The sequence below is a fragment of the Vidua chalybeata genome, chromosome 21 (genome assembly GCF_026979565.1).
Source record: "Vidua chalybeata isolate OUT-0048 chromosome 21, bVidCha1 merged haplotype, whole genome shotgun sequence".
NCBI lineage: Eukaryota > Metazoa > Chordata > Aves > Passeriformes > Viduidae > Vidua > Vidua chalybeata.
Genome location: NC_071550.1, coordinates 10,987,904 through 11,007,476, shown reverse-complemented (window position 1 = coordinate 11,007,476; position 19,573 = coordinate 10,987,904). Strand labels below are relative to the sequence as shown.

The following is a 19,573-nucleotide window of genomic DNA, read 5'->3' as shown; positions in this document are numbered from 1 at the left end:
CACCAGGAGCTGCTGAGTGACAACAGCTGTGAACTGTCATGCTGGGTCGTCCCGCTCCAGGCATGGGAACAGCAAGGAATACTCCCCAGATAAACACCTACAGAGAGTGGGAGAGCACCTGGGCCATCCTGGCCGAGGGGACACTGGGTGAGAGCAGGGGCCCTTGGAGTTCTCTCCTGGCTTATCCCAAATGCTCTGGCTCCAAGCTGGCACAGTGGAAGCCAAGACACTTTGGTGGCCCTGGAGATCCCAGGCAGGCAGGGGAGCAGGCACTACCCTGTCCCTGATGGATGAGGCTCCCCATGCTGTGCTGGGTAAACAACCCCAGCCAAAATGCAGTAATAAATCTGCACTTTTCCCTCCTACTGCTTAAAACCCAGCCCCTGCAGCTCTGGCCAGCACTAGCTCCAAGAAACTGCAGCTCCTCAGCCTCAAGCTCTTGATTTTTTTTTTTTTTTTTTTTTTTTAATGAATGATAAAATTGAAAGCAAATACCCTGGTACCTGCAGAGATGCTTGCAGTAACTATTTATATCATTGTGATCCTGCAGAAGCTTCCCCATAATGACAGGCACGTACATACTTTTTATATTTAGCTTCTTTGAAAGGATGGCATGGGAAAACCTGGCTCAAACAAGTCCTATTTCCTTCTCCCCTCCCTCACGCTTGCTGGCTCTGGGTCACAGCTCACGCTGTAGCTCAAACCAATTCAGCATTCCCTGGAAAAGGGAGAAGCCCAAGCCTAAAAAGACCAGATTGGACAGGGCTTGGAGCAACCAGGTCTAGTGGAAGGTGTCCCTGCCCACGGCAGGAGGCTGGAATGAGATGAGCTTTAGGATCTCTTCCAACCTAAATCACTCTGGGATTGTGTGCATTATAAAAAGTCTTTTGGTTGCTTTTCCCTTCCACACTCCCACTTTACCCACAGGGTGGGATTTCTCTGGTCTTGCTGCAGAAGCCAAACCATGCCACACACCTCCTGCAGCTCGAGTGTAAGTAGAGCCAGCTCACGCATCTGCTTTTCTCTTTTACAGGAATATTTTGAAGCAGAATGACTCATCTTTGCTTGTTTTTGCCTCAGCTCTTGTGCTGACAAGCTGCAGGGAATGTGGAGGCTCCTATGGCAGCAAACCTGGCACAGGAGCCAGACACATCGAGGCCAGCACTTGTATCAGCAGGGACTGGCCACCAGTACAGCCCCCTGTACCCACACCTGACCAGAACCCCTGCCCCCTCCACGCTGTGTGAAGCAACAGCTCTCTCAGGGCAGACATCAGTTCTGGAGAAAGAACTCATAGGTTTTATGTTCAGCTCCTTTTTTTGGAATGGATTTTAATTCAGCGCCCCATCCCGTGAGGTGTGAGAGCACAGCAGCACAAGGAGGGACACACAGCTCCCGAGCCCAGGTACAGGGGCTCTGGGGTAGAAGAAGATGTGCAGAGACAAGTGTACAACAGAGCTTTATAGTCAGAACAGACTGTACCAGGGTTTTTCAACGCAAAAATGGAACATGACCCAAAATCCTGATGGAACAGAAGCACTTTTGGGACTGAGGCAGCTGAGGCTTGAACTTCCACCTGCCTTTGCCCAGAAGGGCCACAAACCAGTCCCGTCTCAATCTTCCTTTTCCTCCCTGGATGTGCAAAGTTTGAACTGTCCCATGCAGTTTCCCTACAGTGCCACGTGGAATGTTCAGAGGCAAATGCTAATGGCAGACAGACTTGAACAACACACTGCTCATGCAGCAAAAAAACAGTTTGTTTTATAAGGAAATGGTTACAAGTGAATTTTGGGCCCAAGAAAAAGAAAAATAGAGCAGGAAATGCCTGCTGGTCAAGACAGCTCTGGAGTGGTTAATGGATCAAAAGAACACATTGCTTTATAGGGATGTAGAAGGAAACTCCAGTTTGGATTTCATGGCTGACATTTTACAACAGAAAGGGGTGAGGGAGAACAAAACCAAACCTCAAATCAGCTTACAAGGAAGAGGGGAATGTAACGCACAGAACCTGGAGGAAGCTTCACCATCTGAGCTGAGCAAGGGGCCTCAGACCCAAATCAGGGTACAGAGAACTAACCAGCTCCGTCAAACACAGGGACTGCTGACTGAGACACAGGTGAGTGCCAAGGGGTGGCTGTAGTGCCCATCCAACGGCTGCTGAGCAGGTACTAATCCATAGATTTAAGTTCAAAGCAAAAACTAAAAGACTTCCCAAACTCATGGGACAGAGGAGGCTCTCTGCTTGGGGCAGGAAAGGCAGCACACTGTCTGGCTGCAGGATGGACAGGACTGGAGCAAAACGGACGCTGCTGAGCTGCAGTGCTGGTCCCTCTCGGCACAGAGCAGCAGCCAGGGTTTACAGCCTGACTGGAAAATGCCTGAGAAGCAAATGCCTTGCCATGCCAACACTGCCCTGTAGCCAATTCTGAAGCTCTGGGTATCTTAATTTCCACATGGAGTCATGTCCCTGAGAGGTCCCAGCAGCAGGGGATTCTGGAATTTGCAAATTCAAGGGTGGGAAATGCAGAAAAGCACTGATTTTTCTCTTTCTTTCAGGTTAGCTTTGCACTTGTCATTGTTTTCCCAAACTGCATAGCAGCTTACATGTAGTGTCTGAGACACTGGGGCCACGGAAATCAATGGGCTTCATGAATTCCAACAGCAGCACCAGTGAGGGTTAATTAAGCTGCTGTGCAGAAAGGTCCTGTTCAAAGGACTTCAACAATCACACTCTCTCTCACACTGTCCCTGCGCCTGCTGCTTTAGAGAGTTGTACCATAGCATGATCTGCTTGACTTAAAGCTCATCAATTGCCAGGTGAAGCAATGGCCAATATAATCTTTCTCCTTAAAAAAATAGGAAGGATAAGAAGTTAAGGACTTGAGACAGTTGAGCATGATGTGTTCATGCAGCATGTTTTGTTGCACTCCTCTTAACAAGACAGGAATTTCAGGTGTGCAGGAGCGGAATGCAGCAGGAACAGAGCAGGAGGCAAGTCTCCTCGCCCCACAGCCTGCCAGTGAGCTGATGGGGCATCTCTGCAAGGAATAAAACTGAGAGCCTGGCAGCAGGCCTGGGAGCTATGCCCTGAACATTCCCCTGGCTCATGTACATCTCAGCTTGGTTTTCTTTGTGTAACGATGCACCAGAGCAGCACACACAGATGTAAAGCTTTTGTTTTGCTCATTCTGGTTTGAGAGACCATACAGTGAAGGGCCAAAGCTTTACACATCTGTGCCTGTCCTGGGGTGACTCATCAGAGAAGATGGAGACAGCCATGGTGCAGAGTCCACTCGCAGCCAAACTACAGCTCCTCGTAGTCCCCCCCGCCCCGTGGTTTGCTCATGCCAACTCCTCCTCCACCAAGAAAAGCCTCAAGTTCATCTATCTCGCTGCTTTTCTCCTTGCTCTTCTTTTTCTTTTTCTTTTTCTCTTTCTCTTCTTTGCTCTCCTCCTTCTCTTTGCTCTTCTTGTGTTTGCTCTTCTTTTTCACTGATTTGTCCTCTTCCTGCAAAATGAGAACATTTTCATTAGGAAATGCTCTGAGTGTGCCAGTGACCCAGGATGTACTGCCCTGACACCTGATTCTGAAGAATGGTTTGGGCTGGAAAGCACCTAGTCCAACCACGTGCCATGGGCAGGGATGTCTTCAACTGAATTAGGTATCTTACTCAGGTTGAAGGACCGAAGGCCCTTCTGTAAGTTTGGACAGAAAAGCAGACAGACCATTTGGGTTATATAGGACACTGGTCTTTCCGACAGTTTGTGCCCAACAATACCACGGTACTGGACAGGCTTAAATGGCACAGACAAAGCCTCCTGCAGGCTTCCCTCACTAGCCACGAGATATATGTTGTGGGCATCCCTCTGCTTGAAGATCATGGTGCTATGAACGCACAGTCCAGCAGAGAGGCACTGCTCTTCCTCATCTGGTATTTTACAAACTCACACACTCCCTTTTCAAAATTCAACTGCTCTACAAGCTCGCTTTGAAGTTCAGTGGTCTGCAGAGCCTAGGAGGCACAAATCAGAGGTGCAGGATGTGAGCATGGAAGGGAGTCCACCAAGTCCCTTTTCCAAGGAGGAAACCATGGAAGGCCATGGACCATGGAAGGTCCTTGGCAGGTGGGTAACATGGCAGATCTGTTTAATTAACAGTACCTCTTTGCTTTTCTTCTTCTTCTTCTTTTTCTCCTTAGAAGCTTGTTTATCTGTTAAAACAAACAAAAGACCAAAAAACAAAAAAAAAACCAAACAAAAAAAAAAAAAAAACCAAAACAAAAAAAAAACCAACAAAAAAAAAACCAACAAAAAAACCCAAACACATAAAAAACCCAAACAAACAAACAAAAAAAACCAAACAACAAACCAAAACCAAAAACAAAGCAGCAAAAAAAAAAAACAAAAGAGAAACATTTTGTTTAATTTAAATGGTAAGAGCTGTAATTCTGCCCTGGCCCCATTTCTGAGAACGAAATGCTCCATGCTGGGCATCCACAGGCAAAGGCAAGGAAAGTACCCCAGGCCAAACTGTGCCCCTTTGGGAACCAACACAGGCCCCAGCACTCACACCCGGACTCAACCATATCTGTCTCGTTTAATTATGAGCATTATATGATCTGTGTGATCAACACTGACCTAACGTTCACTGTGTCACAGCTACTAAGAAACACATCTAGAGACTAACTCTACAAACTGGTCCACAGGCCAAATTTGGGACTGGATTGTTATTTCCAGAAATGAAGAAGAGCTCTTGGGAACAGTTCCCCTCTGATGGAAATCCTCCCAGGCATCTTCTCTGAAGACGACTGAGGACACGGTATCAGCAGATGGGACACCCTGGCAGGCCAACACTCACTGCTGCTCACACTGTGTATGAAAATTACATCCCCAAAGCATCCCTGCTGCAGCGCTGCTCTACAGGGGTGAATACTTTCACACTACCAAATGAGTCCCAGAGTCCATCCCTGTCACATGTGTCAGATATGACTATGGCTGATGACTTGGTTGCTGAGTGTCCACTGCCTTTGCACAAAACCTCCTTGAACAGGGGAGTACCTGCTTGGCTGCTTCACAAGAGGCTTCACCGCAGCACCACTTTTCACATGTGCTGTTTGACTGTCAATCTTACCTACACATGCCTTTTTCCTCAGCTGAAGTGTAAATGCAGCCATGGAGAAGCCTAATTGCCAGTCAAGCTCCAATCACTGACGACCGAGAAATGGTTTTATATTTATCACCAAAAGAGAAGATAGTGAGGAACCCACATTTAATTATTTAAGAATCTAAACTGAAGTTATATTATTGACCTGGGCCTCTGCAGATACACTTATAGCTATTTCAAGCTCTGCTGTTCAGCAGCTCAGAGTGACAAGGTGATGGAACCATGGCAGCCTGTGACACCTTCCTCACACTTTTGGAACAGCTATTCAAGGAGCTCTCTGGTGCTGCTCACAGCTTTTTTCCTTCCTTAAATCTTTAACTTCCCATCTTTCATGCTGACATCGGGGCAGGTCTACAGGAAGTCGCTTTGCAGTAATGTGTAGACAGCAGGAATTATTTGCATGAGTAGGATTTGTTCCCTCAGGGAATGGGGGGGGGGGGGGGCAAAAAATAAAGCCCGAGGAATGCTTAGGTTGTGATTAGGATCCCACCCCATCTTTCCCAAAAACAGAAGAGGAAATTTGCAGAGTATGTCAGAGCATTTTGTTCAAGTTGATCCCAGTTCTGGAGGGGGTGGACACTGGAATGCAATGCTGAACACCACTTCCCAAGCACACAGGGCTAAGCAGGAAGGCTTACACAGCAGCAGCTTGTGAAAGATGTGCTTCTGCTTGCAGCTGGGACAAAAATAACCCATGGCTGGTGCCAGGGACAAGCCAAGTTCTCATCCTCATGGGGAAAAACTTAAAAGCTATTTATGCTGTGTTAAACCAGATAACAGACTCACACAGGGCACTGCATGAAGTTAGAGGGTATTTTATATAGTGCAAATTGTTTTGCTGACACCCTGGAAAGACTTTGGAAAAACCAGATGCCTGACAAACAAAAGCAGCAAGAGTGGAAATAAGGTGTGAGCTTTACCTTCCTCGCTGCTCTCCTTGGGACCAGCTTCTTCCAAACCCAAGCCAAAGAGATCTGAGTCATTTTTCAGTTTAAAGGAGGGGACTGTTGATTTCACAGGTTGGGGTGGCTTTGCCAGTGAGGTATCATCATCAGATATTTCAGAGAGATCTTCCCGCACTGGGAATTCATTCTAGAGAGAAGCAAAGGCAGACAACACTGACAAATGCTGCAACCAAAATCTCTAAACATTTTGCATACAAAAATGTCAAATGTCAGCAGGTGGGGAGGAGGGAAAGAAATGCCAGCTGAACTGAGCTGTTATCACCTGGAAATCAATGTCCTGGATCTCATGAGCTCTAATTTTTGCCTTGGTAAAATGTCTCAGTTGCACTGGTACTGGCAAGGGTGTTCTGAGAACTTTGCACTGGGGCTGCTGAAATCAAAATCCCAATATAAAGAGATTAAATGAGACCTTCAACTCTGTTAGCTCACCAGCATCAGCTTCCTCCTGCCCTGGGAAGGCACCTCTGTTCTGAGAAAATCCAATCTAATAGACTGAAAACTCCCCTCCAACCCTGAGCAACAAATGCTTTCTGCTGTGCAGCTCTGTGGGTCTCAGGTACCAGAGGCATCAGGGCTGAGGAAGCAGAGTGTGTCTGCACAATAATTCCCTTCATCAAGCCAAAAGGGAATGTGCTCCCAGGGCAAATCTGCCCCTTCAACGTGGGCTAAAACCCAGGATGCTGCAGAGCCTGGAAATTACCCCAAAACCCTTTGTCTCTGCATGATGGGAATGGAAATTCAGTTTAATGATTTTCTGATACCTGCCAACTGATCCTCTTCAGAATCTGTTATCCAACCTTTTCTTGTATCTTTGTACACGGATGGAAAACGACCCCGCTGTGCTGCTGGTCAGGCAGTGCCCCACCCTGCTAATGGCGATGGCTATACTGGTTTGCCTGACCAGTACACCCTGCAGTGGGAAAGCATTCACATGCTATGGAGCATTCCCTGGGTCAGGCACTCCCTTGACACTGCTGCTTCCTCATCAATCTCTTCTCACTGGAGCATGCAAGACATGGAAACTTGATCCAAATACTTTTGGTTTCATACTAAGTTGCCAAGAAAAGCAGGAAGTTAAGATGTAAAATGAACAGAAAATTACTTAATAAACAGCATGACACATGAGTAAGGTCAAAGAAACTGGGACAACAGCCCTTTCAACAGGATTCCAGAATGATGCCAACACAGGGAAACCCCCTGAACACCAGCAAACCCAGATCAGGACACCCCTGAACAGCCACTGCCCATCCCAAATCACTGCTAGCAGTTTCCAGAGATTGTTCTGCAGGTTGTGAGTAGAGGTCACCAAAATCAGGGCTCTCTCAAGCCATGCAGCAAGTTCTGACCAGTTCAGAGAAGAGGTGCAGGACAAGTGTCTTCTCCACCTGTAATACAGGGTAGGTGTGAGGGGACTCCTGGTGTATTTGTTTTAGTGGACAGCTGCTGGCACGTGCTGAATGTCATAGACATTCACACAGGACAGCTACTTCTGCTGTCCTGGAAAGTCCTTCCTAAGCAGACCTTCCTTCTTCCCTTTAAGCTTTGCCAAGCAAATTTTGTGATGGCCTTTTTATTGCTGGATTGACTGCAAGGAGCTCACTCTTTCTTGCAGACACATGCTTCTGCATATTAAAATTCACGTGAAAACCCAGCAGCTTTACATTTCATACCTCCCACACTGCTGGACTGGCTAAGAGTAAACAGCACAGTAAAACACACAAGTACAAATCTTGTTTGTGTTTGTAAACACAAACCTCATGTCAGGGAAGGTCTAGGCTGGATATTAGGAAAATGTTCTTCCCTCAGAGGGTGCTGGGCACTGCCCAGGCTCCCCAGGGAATGGGCACGGCCCTGAGGCTGCCAGAGCTCCAAGAGCATTGGGACAACACTCTCAGGGGTGCCCAGGATGGGATTGTTGGGGTGTCTGTGCAGGGCTAGGAGCTGGACTCAATGATTCTTCTGAGTCCCTTCCAACTCAGGGTATTCTATGCATCTGTGATTCGATGGGGTTCTTGCTGCCAAGTGGCTTCCATACTCAGAGCATTACTAGGTTTGTGCTCACATCAAACTCTGCAGGTTGCTTAGCACCTGCCTTGCTGCAACTGCTGCTGAGGGAGGGAAGATCAGATGAAGTCTCTGCTCATGGCAATGCCTCAACCCTTCCAGCTCAGCTTGGCACAGCTCACAGCAACATGGGCTTGTTATTTACCATTCTTTTATTCTGGCTGTCAGAATCTTCACTTTCAAAGTCTGGGTCATCCATAACGAATGAGAGCATCTGAGTAGCTATTGGTCCCTCTTGATCACTGTCAGACTCCTCAGGCTTCTCCTCTTTGACCACTTTCTGCTTGGAAGCAAGTCTTTTGCTTTGGGCAGTGGCCTTTGAGGCCTGGGCTGCTGCTGTGGGGGCAGCAGCAGGAGCTGCCAGGCTCATGTTGCCCTTGCTGCTGTTGTTTCGTTCAAACCCAGAACGCGGAGGTAAGCTGTCAGGAGGCTTCGGGTCAGTTGCTTTGGTCAAAATTGCTTCACTCTGGGGTTTCAGAGAATTTCTGGAAGACCTGAGAAGAAACAAGTTGTCAGAGCCAGTCCACCCTATTCTGTGGAGCAAGGTGCAGTTAACAGCAAAGCCTGCCTGAGGGCTGCATCATGCATCCCACTGGGAAAGGCAGTGCATCCTATAGGAGTGTGGTGTCAAATGCATCACTCATGCTGAGGATAACTCTCATGTGAGGATAACTCTCACCCCACAGGATATGGTATGTGGAGAACATCATCGTTCCCCAGCACAGCGTGTGGTGAGTGACTCCACTCCCCTCACCCAAGACTTGACTCCTCTCTCCTCCCCACACCCCCACAAACAGCCACTCTGGTGCTTAGTTCCAGGCTCTTGTTCAAATTTGAGGAAAAGCATGCAGAACCGCCCCAGTGGCACAGGAGCGCAGTGCTCCAAGGCATGGGGTACGACACACCACACATAGCAGTTATACCTACAGTAACTAGAGCCCCAGCTCACAGATGAAGAACAGGCAGACAGGGACACCAAGACTTCCCAGAAGCCACACACAGTGGCAGGATGCAGGAGAGATCCAGGTTTGCCAGCACAACCCCACACTTCAGTCTATGCTCTGTACCTTTTTTTTTCCTGCTCTGTGTTTTTGTCTCCATCAGATATGAGGATGACCTTAGAGTCCTTCACCTCTTCCTCTTCCTCCTCCTCACTGGAGAGGGTGATGTTCTTGCTTGGCACCCGTTCTGCTGCCAGCATTGGTCCGCTGGGGATTTTGTCATCCAGATCCAGGTCGTCTTGGAAACCCGCCACCATGGGGTTCTCTCCAGGTGCCTCTCCATCACTGCAACACAGAGAGTGATCAGACACAGCATCTCAGGAGGTGCTGGAGAGACCTGCCTCCCCCTGCATAAAGACTGAGACTGGCTTGGCTTGTACAGCCAACTACTGGGGACACATCCCCAGCCTGGGGCAGCTGATGATTAAAGGGCTGGAGCACCTCTGCTCTGGAGACAGGCTGAAAATGGGTATAGTCAGGCCTGGAGAAGGAAGAGAAGACTCCAGGGAGGTGTCAGAGCCCCTTCCAGTGCCTAAAGGGGCTCCAATAGAGCTGGAAAGGGACTTTGTACAAGGGTCAGGAGGGACAGGACGAGGAGAATGGCTTTAAGCTGAAGGAGGGCAGGGTTAGACAGGATATTGGGAAAGAATTATTCCCTTTGAGGGTGGGCAGGCCCTGGCATGCGGTGCCCAGAGAAGCTGTGGCTGCCCCTGGATCCCTGGAAGTGTCCAAGGCCAGGCTGGATGAAGCTTGGAGTAACCTGGGATAGTGGAAGGTGTCCCTGCCATGGCAGGGCCTGGAAGGGGATGGGCTTTAAGGTCCCTTCCAACACAAACCAGCTGGTGATTTTGTGATTCTGTGCACTGCCAGCCTTCCCTTGCCACTGCCCAGCTCAGGCTGGACCTGCCCTCTGCAGGCTGCAGCAGTGGCACGAGCCCCACACCAAGAGGGCCACAGCAGGATGTGTCACAGAACAGTTGCTGCCCCTCAAGCTGGAAATGTGTGGCTGGAGAAGATGAGCCTCAGAGGTACAGAGAAGCCTGTTGCCACAGCTTCATCAGAACATGGAGCTCCATCCATGCAAGGATCAGTCTAGTTTGATAGGATCAAACTATGGGACCTGTCTGTCTTCATTGCCACATCCTGTAATTAAACCTGATCATACACTGTCACTGCTACGGGAGCTCACTGGCAGCTATTAGCTTCCTGGAACCATTTCTGTTTCTACGGTGCTCCTTGAAGCAGGCAGATACACAGACACCATAGCCAAGCTTTAACATTGCCCAAATTAAATTAACCTAAGAACACACTGCCAGAGCTGGGAGTCTGTCAGCCTCCCTGGATGTAGCATAGTTCTGTGTTCAAAGGCAGCTTGAGAGAGCTTTGCAGCTGAAATTGAGGATTCTTGTCTGAATGTCCCTAGGACTCAATTTTAACACTTTCTGAATAATCTGCTCATGTCAGGAATATAGATATTTTCCCCAGGCTCAGCTGATGAGCCTCTGCCATCACCTTTCCTTGTTCTATTTGTTTCATCCACAAGAGATACCTAATTCCTTCCTGACAACCCTACATGCACGTCTCTGCCGTTTTAATGATGCCACCTGGACGGTACAAGCACAACCTTCTTTTTATACAGAGACAAAAAACATATTATAGCTTGGAACAGATTAGATTGCACAGACATAAACAAAACCCTAAAATCCTTTAACTGGAAGTAAGTGGTGCTCCCAGCACAGGACAAGCACTGGAAGACAGTGGAGTATGGTGTGCTGGTGAGATGAGAAATACCCTAAACACAGTTGGGATGATGGCAACTGCTCACTCTGGCTCCTCTATATGGCTGGGTACTGCTTGACAAGATAGTTTTAAAAAGAGTTAATACATCTGCCAACAGATAATGGAGTTGTTTGTGACAATGGGACACCAGTGATCACAACCAGTGCTTGTCTGGGCTGGAATGCTGAGACTTGGACCAGGCCCTCCCTCTGTTCTTGCCGTGGATCCCTCTGCTCTCAGGACCTGCTCTCAGTGCCCTACTGAGCAGGGCCAGGCTGCTGAAGAGCCCCTTCATCACTAACACTGCTGCTCTCACACCATGCCAGGATGGAGGCACACAGCCCAGCCACACAAAGAGAGGAAAACTGGTGCCCAAGCAGCCCCCAAGGCTGGAGGAATGACAAATGAGTGAATCCTGAGGTTTTCAAAGCACTGGCAGGGTTTTCTCTTGAAATGCACTGAAAAGAAAATGGAGTTGCATCCTAAAAATGGCAAGATATTATTCTGAACTAGACACACTACCTTTCTTCAACACATCACTGCTCTGTTAGGCATGGGGCTCTTAAGAGATTGCTGCCACTGTCCTTCCACGCTCCACACAGACTTGCAGCATTTCCAGCTTTCCCAGTCTGAATGGGTGTACACCCCCACATGTATTCCCCTCACCAAAGTGGGTCACGTCCTTCCGCAGTGAGAACCCTGGCTCCATCTCCAGCCAACACAGACTGCTAAGCGACAGCGTAAGAGCAGAGCAGTGGAGTGAATATACATCAGGAAAATCACTGCTTCAGTATAAACAGGCTCTGACAAGGCAAAACTAGGATCAGCTTGTGGTCCTGAGCTTCCAGCTGGAAGGAAGGCAAAGCAGGCAAACCGAAGCACATTGCACCGCTCCCTGCAGCCCTTGAAGCACTGCCAAGCTGGCATGAGCACTGAGCTAAAGTGTCTGCAGGTGCAGGTACCCCCAAAATGATGCTGCTCACTGAGGTCCGCTCTGAGCTAGTGACCACAGAGCCTGCTGGGGTGTCCTCTGTGAGCCTCCAGTGTGTCACAGATTGGCTGCTGGGGAGGAAACAAATCCTGCTGCAACCTGAGCTCACAGCCTCAAACCTGGCTGGGCCGTGTTCCCGCGGCTCTGGGAGCTCAGGGGCTCCAGCCACATCCTTTTGTGGGGCTAAAGAAAGAGAAAAAGCCCAATCTCTAATAAAGCAGGTAAGCTGAGGGAATCCCATGCTGCAGGATGAGCCTGTGTGGATGTTCTAGGAGATGTTGGTCTTTTACTGTGAACCTTCCCTCCCTTGGGCTAGCACAGCTGGGCATCACGGAAGCCATAACAGATCCATAAAAGCAAAGCCCTTCAGATGTAAGGACACAGACATCTAATCCATGTTTAAGATAAATGTCTAAGGATGCAGAAAAGAAAGATCAGGAACACTGTCAGGTAAAGCATAAAATGGCTTTCAGACATCTTCAGCCCCCCAGCCCCCCAGGCCACCTGACCCAGCAGGAGCCAAGAGCGAGATGCTTTGGAGCCAGATTAGGTCCTCTGGTACGCTCACATCCATGCTGGATCAGGGCAGCAAATTAAGTTCTGAAACAGCAAACTGGGAGACTGAAATACCTTCCTAATTAACTAGTAAAGAAACTGATTCTGGGAGTTCTCTACTGCAAGTCAGAGAACCACAACATGCCATTGAACAAAACCCAGGACGCCACTGCAGGCCTGGGGCATGCCAAGCTGAACAAGGTGCCCCTGCTGCCAAGAAGGCCAATGGTGCCCTGGTCTTCATGAGGCAAAGCACTGCCAACAGGTCAGGGAGGTGATGCTGCCCTTCTGCTCTGCACTGGTGAGGCCACAGCTGGAGTCCAGTGCACAGCAAAGAGAGAGTGAATCCAGTGAAGGGCCATGAGGATGATTAACTGACTGGAGCATTGCTCACGTGAGGGAGGGCTCTCCCACATGAAAGCCAGAACTGCTTAGCCTGGAGAAGGCTTGAGGGGACCTTATAAAGGTATTTAAACAGCTGAAGGAAGTACAAAGAAGATGAAAACAGGCTTTTTTCAGTGCTGCCCAGTGCCAGGACAAAAGGCAAGGGACACAAACTGTAACTCAGGAGGTTCCCCACAAACATCAGCGAACACGTTTTCCACTGAGAGCATGCCTGAGCACTGGCATGGGTTGCCAGAGAGGTTGTGGATTCTCTGGAGATATTCAAAACCCATCTGGAAACGGTTCTGGAAAACCAGTTCTGAGTGGCCCAGGATGAGGGGGAGGTTGAACTGGATGGCCCCCAAGCTGCCTTCCAACCCTGAGAATGCACCTCAGTACACTGAGGTGTTCTCAGAGCTCCCTGCAGGACTCCTGCTCACAGTCACCAAGGCGATTCCTCTTGGGTAGGAGAAGTAATTTCACAAATTCTCAAAACATGGCCCATTCTTCTGCCACATCTTCAATGACACTTCAGTCCTGGAGCTTACCCTTGGCTCCAGCACACCCAGGCATGCTGCTGAGCTGTGTAAGCTCAACACTCAGGTATCTGCTTCAAAATGAGCACGAGACCAGAATGCATCTTGCTGGGACATTCTCAGGCCTTGTTCTTCACAGATACAGGGGAAAAGCAGCTTCCAGGATTCCATTTTTTAAAACCAATAAAATCTCCCCAAGGTTTGAGTGATTTCACAGATCTACAGTGTTCTTTAGGTCAGAGATAAATTTCTGCAGCAGATTTTATGGGAATTGCAACCACCTCCTCACTGCAACAGAAGCTGATTATCGAGGGCAGTGCTTACAGAACTGGAATGTTGTTCCCAGCTACCGTGGGGCTGTAACTGACATCCTGAAAGAAAACAATTATTGCAGGTGATGGTCAGAACCACATCTGCATCTCTGCATTTCTGCACATCTGGCTTATTCTAGTAGGTCCTTTTTGGCAAGAAACAGAATGGAAAATTGCCAGACCACTGAGAAAACGTTGTGACACATAGAAGAAACCAGAGCAAGCCATGGATGCCAGGTTGCAGAGGAGTAATGAGCATGTCAATTTGCAGGGATGTGTTGCTAGGTCTCCTCCCAGGGAAACAGAGCTGTTGTGACTGCACGGGGTATCACTGTGAGCAAAGGATGAACTCTAAACAAAGGAGCAGGGTTCTTGCACCCCTGTCTGACATGTTTGACTTTTTATGCAGTTTAACACTTATTTGCTTCCACTGACTGACACTCTGGAGCAGAGAAGCCTTTGTGAAGGATCAGCCTCCCACCCACAGTAGAACTGCAGCTCCAGAGCTCTGAGGGCACCTCAGGACCCAGTCCCTCAGAAGGTCAGGCTTGGTTCTTCTGACAATTCCTTGTTAAACCCAGAAAAATATCTCAGCTCTGCCACAGCCATGAGCAAGATGATTTGTAGGCCAGCATGCTGCCAGCAACCACCACTTTTCTCTTGCCTTTTTTTTTTAGTTTTAATAAAACATCCACGTGTTCTGCCATCACAAGGGATGATGATTCAGGCTGACCTGCATTACACAGGCATTGAGCCTCACAAACAGCACTGATTTAAAGTTGCTGTGGTTGAAGTAGAGAACACTGGGTCATAACAAGGATGTCAAAAGAGACAGAATCCACCACATTCACAGATGAGCAGTATCCATGCTTAATTACTCTCCTGGTTAATCCAGTGTTGATGACAAGAGGCAGCAGGCAAGGAATATTCTGAGCAAAGGGATACAGAGCCTGAGAGTATGCTTAGGTCACCTCTTAAGAGACAGTCTGCTTTCAGACGGCTCATTGCACCTCTTCTTGTCTGAGCAGCTCAGTATACACAATCCCCTCTTCTTTTTTTTGGTTAAAAACCATCAAAGCTAGGAAAAGAAAAAAAGGAAAAAAAAAAAAAAAAAAAAAGAGAAAATACAGCTTATGGCATAAGCACAGCTCTGCCATTTTAAGGAGATAATTATAGAATCACAGACTGGTGATTGGATTTGGGTTGGAAGGGACCTTAAAACTCAGCTTGTTCCAACCCTCTGCACTAAGCAGGGACATTTGCAACTGGATCAGGTTGCTCAGAGCCCCATCCAGCTTGACTGGGAATGTTTCCAGGGATGAGGCATCCACCACTTCCCTGGGCAACCTGTGCCAGGGCCTCACAACTCTTGTTGTAAAATCCTTCTTCCTTACACCTAGTCTGAATCTCCTCTCTTTTAGTTTAAAACCACCACTTCTTGTCCTATTGCAATAAGCCCTGCTAAAACCTTCATGCTCATCTTAACTACTGAAAGGCCGCAATAACATCTCCCCAGAGCCTTGTCTTCTCCAGGTGAATACCCCCAGCTCCCCCAGCCTGGCTCCAGAGTAGAGGGGCTCCAGGCCTTCCATCTCCGTGGCCTCCTCTGGACTCTCTACAGCAGCTCTACATCCTCCTGATGCTAGCCCTCAGGGCTAGAGGCAGCTCTGCAGGTGGTGTCTCACCTGAGCAGGGCAGAACTCCCTCTCCCCTGCTGCCCACGATGGGGATCTGCCCAGGGCATGGGGAGTTTCAGGGCTGGGGCAGGTCCAGCTCTCACCCACCAGCACCCCCCAAGTCCTTCTCCCCAGGGCTGCACTCAATCCCTTCACCCTCCAGCCTGGACTGATCCCAGAGGTTGCCCCAACCCAGGTACACTAACTTGAGCTTGGCCTTGGCGATCCTCATGAGGTTCCCATGGGCCACTTCTCGTGTTTTCCAGGCTCTGGATGACATTGCGTTATTCAGGAGCGTCACCCACCCTACCCAGCCTGGTGTTATTGATAAACCTGATGAGGGTGTCCTCAATCCCCCTGTTTCATGGATGAAATCCATGTCCCAGTACAGATCCTGAGGAACACCACCCATCTTCAACTGGACATTAAGCCATAGATCACTACCCTCTGGATGTGAATATCCAACCCATTCCCTGTCATCCATCAAATCTGTGTCTCTCCAGTTTAGTGAGAAAATGCTGGGGAGAAACATTGGACACAGAGAAAAAGAAGCAGAAACTCCCTAAGAGTTTTTTTTTTTTTTTTTGATTCTGCAGGCAACCATGCAGTGACACTCCCAAAGGAGCATGACTTTCTCCATCCTTTCTTCCTCCCAGAATCCCACAGAGCTACAGAGTGCTCCCAAGTGTCCTCCACCAAACCCCAAATCCCTTTATAGTGCCTCAGGAATGACATTACCAAGTCACAGAGGAGCTTGGCCACACTTTGTGCCTCTGCAGAAGGAAAATATTAATTAAGCAAAACATAGTATCCCTGCAAAGTGAACTATGTTCCAGAAGGAAAATATCTCAAATAATTCGGTGTGTTTGGCCAGACGGAAAATCCCTTCCTGACCCAGGAAAGGGATGGAAAGGGCCCAGCGGTTTAATCTGAGCACAAAGCAAGACAGCAGCACCAGGAAGGTGATAATCTGCTTTTCGTGATGTTCCTCCTTCCCAGGGAGCATTGTGTGTCACTAAATGGGAAACAGTGAATGCTATGACTGACCATAGCACACCCAGAAAGCCTCTGGGATGGCTAACTGCTCTGGAATCACTGAATGGTTGCACCACGTTAGCTGGGGTGCACATCCAGGTGTGTCCCTGCTGGGGACCTGCCCTCCCTGCTGCCACCCTCCTTTCCTTACCTTTCACTATCCACACAGTGTTTGGCCTGTGGTTTCCCTTTGTCTTTCAGCGGTGCTGGGTCTTCCAGAAAGCTGTGGTCCAGCCTGTCCTCAGGAACAAAGTCCTCCACGCTTTGTACCTTGGCAGGGGCTGCAGGGTTGGAGGGAGGAGTGGCAGCAGCAGGATCTGCATTAGTGACAGGATTTGTAAAACATTGGTGTCACCACAAGCAAGACAGAAATCGGCTTGTTCCAGATCTGTGCTGCCCAGGGTGGCAGCAGCCATGAGGCAGGACCCTGGCTCCACAATGAGGGAAGAGGAAGGTTAAGAACAAGATACAAAACAGCCCAGAATCTGACATGAAGGCATTCACAGATCATGGTTGCTGTGGTTTAGAATGCACCAGGCTGACCCAGGCTTTTAGACGGACTGAAAACCTCCCTGGCAAGGGCTGGCTCTGCTCTCCAGGGAATGCCATGACTGACTGTACCACAGGTTTTATTACACTTGTGCTATGTGCACTGCTCCTGGGGGATGTCCCTTCACTATTCTCTTACCTTTTCCAGACTGTTCAGTTCACCCTCTCCTATCCTCTTGCTTTTTCCAGTTGTAACTGTCCAAGGCAGAATTGTTCACATTGTGCTTTTAGATGTTTTGTGTAAACAAAAGCTCAAGAGCTACCTCAAATAGAGTGTGACTTTAATACAGTTTATCTGTAGAAACACTTTTACCCATCTTCAAGGTATCAGGATGAAAACTCATGAAATTAGCATAACTAAGAAGCCTGAAGTGATTAACCTTTCCAGAATTTGCAATACTCAATGTTTTTCCTCTGCTTATGCTGCACTTCACATCTAGACTTTTCTTTTGGATAAAACAAGACTTGTGCCTTTTCTTTCTAGATTTTTGCTCTCCTTAGCACAACTTTCAGACCACTTCTGCATACCAACAGTACCACTAATGCCACAGAGTAGCATTGGTGTAAGCTAAACCACAGCCAAAAGAATTACTACTCCAAGACTACAAGAGAAATCCTAAATAGTAGCTCCCAGAAAAACCAAGTATTACTTGGTAACAATGATTTTTTAGCGGCTTTCCAGTGAATTGGTGCCTGGGTACATTCCAGTGGAGGTGCAGGCCCTTGGCAGACCACTGAAACCTTGCAACACTGACACACCAGCTCTTCCTGGCTGCCTTTTGCAACTGCTCCTAAACATTCCGAGATATCAGGGCTGCAAGTCACAAGCCCAAAACAGCTGTCAAGCTAAGAAAGAGTTAAAAAAAGAGAAGAAAAAGAAAAACCCCAAACCCAATCACTGTAACACTGGTAGTAGACTACTTGTCTTTTTTTCTACAGATCAAAATGATAAAAGGTTTTTTTATCAACAAGGGATTTCTGACATCTGCTCCCCTCTTTGGTTTTTGTTTTGTTTTCTCTGGGTAGGAAGAGTCAAAAACAAACCAAAATGGGCGCATTGTGTCATATCTGGGAAGAGGCACAGGATGCAGAACACTGTGTGTAGATCTAAAACTAGACCATTTCAACATCTGAAATTGCAACCCATGTCCCCAGCACCTCCTACTTTCTCTCTGTGGGTGTCTCAGGAGCACTGTGAGCCAGTGTGAGAAGCATTTCCAAAGGGTGACTCAAACCATGCCATGATTTTTAGGCAGTGCCAGCTCTGCAGTTCCAGTTAGTTCTGCAAACAAAGTGAATGTGACAGGCAAATTATGGTCCAGATCAGTAAAATTACATGCAACAAACCCTTGATGCCTCTGCCTGGCACTCTGTTTGGCAGGGTCTGGACCGAGGGCTGTGCTGCTCCAGCAAGTACCAGTGCTGAGGTAGCAGCCGAGAACTCCCTGCTCCCAGACCTGCTCTGAAGGAGCAGATTTCCCCAGAGGGGGATCTGCTGTGGAGCCTGGACCTACGTGACCATTTCTGGCTGAATAACCTTTAAACCCAGTGTTCTGCTTCTCTCCGTTATGCACAGGAGCCCCTGCGGACTGCCACATGTGTGCAAGGATGGCACTTCAAATATCTTCTCTAGTAATTTTTTTGCTATTCAAGAGGTATTTTTGCTCCTGGTAAGAATTTGACATTTTACTTATTTTATTAGTGTCTCCTGTGTCTTCAGGATCTTCCTTTTAAGTATGCTACAGCCACCACCCAGCTGGCTGGGCACAGTCCCCATCCAGCACAGAGACAAACCAAAACGTTAATCAGGAGAAAATAGAGAATGACAGCCCAAGTCTTCCTGGAACACCTGCTGCACAAGCATGGCGCCTGTGGCCTTCCACACCTGTCTGCTCAGCCTCTTGCAGGGAAAAAATGAAATGAAAACTGGAAGGCCTATGGGTCACAGCCTGCCAGGACACGGCACCAGCACCTACCTGGCTGGGGAGGAGTGGGCTCGGTCGCTGGGGATGTCCCGAAGAGCCGCGCGATGATGCCACGCTTGGGCACAGGGGCTGCGGGAGCTGTGGTGGCTGGGGGGGGCTGCGGGGTCTCGGGGACAGGCACTGGTGAGAAGGATGAGGCGGGGTCAGGAGAGATGATGGTGCTTGTGGTGAGTGGCAGCGGCGGCTGTGGGGTGCAGGGGCTGGAGCTGCCTGTCGATGCAGAGCTTGGAGGTACGATGGGTGACTGGGAGCCAGAGGAGGGGCTCTGCCCGTTCGTTGCTAGTGGTGATGTGTGTCCTTGGCTTCGGGCTTCCATCATTTCCAGGAACCTGTGGGGAAGATAAATTACGAAAATAAGGAATGGGGAATCTCAGAATCCCAGACTGGCTTGGGTTGGGAGGGACCTTAAAGCTCCAGCCTGGCCTTGGACACTTCCAGGGATCCAGGGGCAGCCACAGCTTTTCTGGGCACCCTATGCCAGGATCTCCCCACCCCCAGAGAGAAGAATTTCTTCCCATCCAACCCTGCCCTCTGCCAGTTTAAAACTTTGCCCCTTGTCCTGTCACTACCTGACCATA

The 19,573-nt window shown here is 48.7% G+C and overlaps 1 protein-coding gene across 3 annotated transcripts in view; it reads right to left on the bottom strand.

Annotated features, from left to right (window-relative positions):
• Positions 1 to 1,443: 1,443 nt before the first annotated feature.
• RABL6 (RAB, member RAS oncogene family like 6) overlaps positions 1,444 to 19,573 on the bottom strand; it is a 53,644-nt gene continuing 35,514 nt past the window's right edge. For 2 of the 3 annotated variants that reach the window (XM_053962106.1, XM_053962108.1), the window contains exons 9-15: positions 18,987 to 19,324; positions 16,613 to 16,778; positions 9,261 to 9,479; positions 8,339 to 8,687; positions 6,085 to 6,256; positions 4,162 to 4,211; positions 1,444 to 3,508 (exon numbers count right to left, since the gene is read on the bottom strand). In XM_053962106.1, coding sequence (XP_053818081.1) covers positions 3,305 to 3,508; positions 4,162 to 4,211; positions 6,085 to 6,256; positions 8,339 to 8,687; positions 9,261 to 9,479; positions 16,613 to 16,778; positions 18,987 to 19,324 — 1,498 coding nt within the window. In that variant the 3' untranslated portion in view covers positions 1,444 to 3,304. The remainder of the gene's footprint in view (positions 3,509 to 4,161; positions 4,212 to 6,084; positions 6,257 to 8,338; positions 8,688 to 9,260; positions 9,480 to 16,612; positions 16,779 to 18,986; positions 19,325 to 19,573) is intronic. The other variant, XM_053962107.1, reaches the window with a different exon arrangement.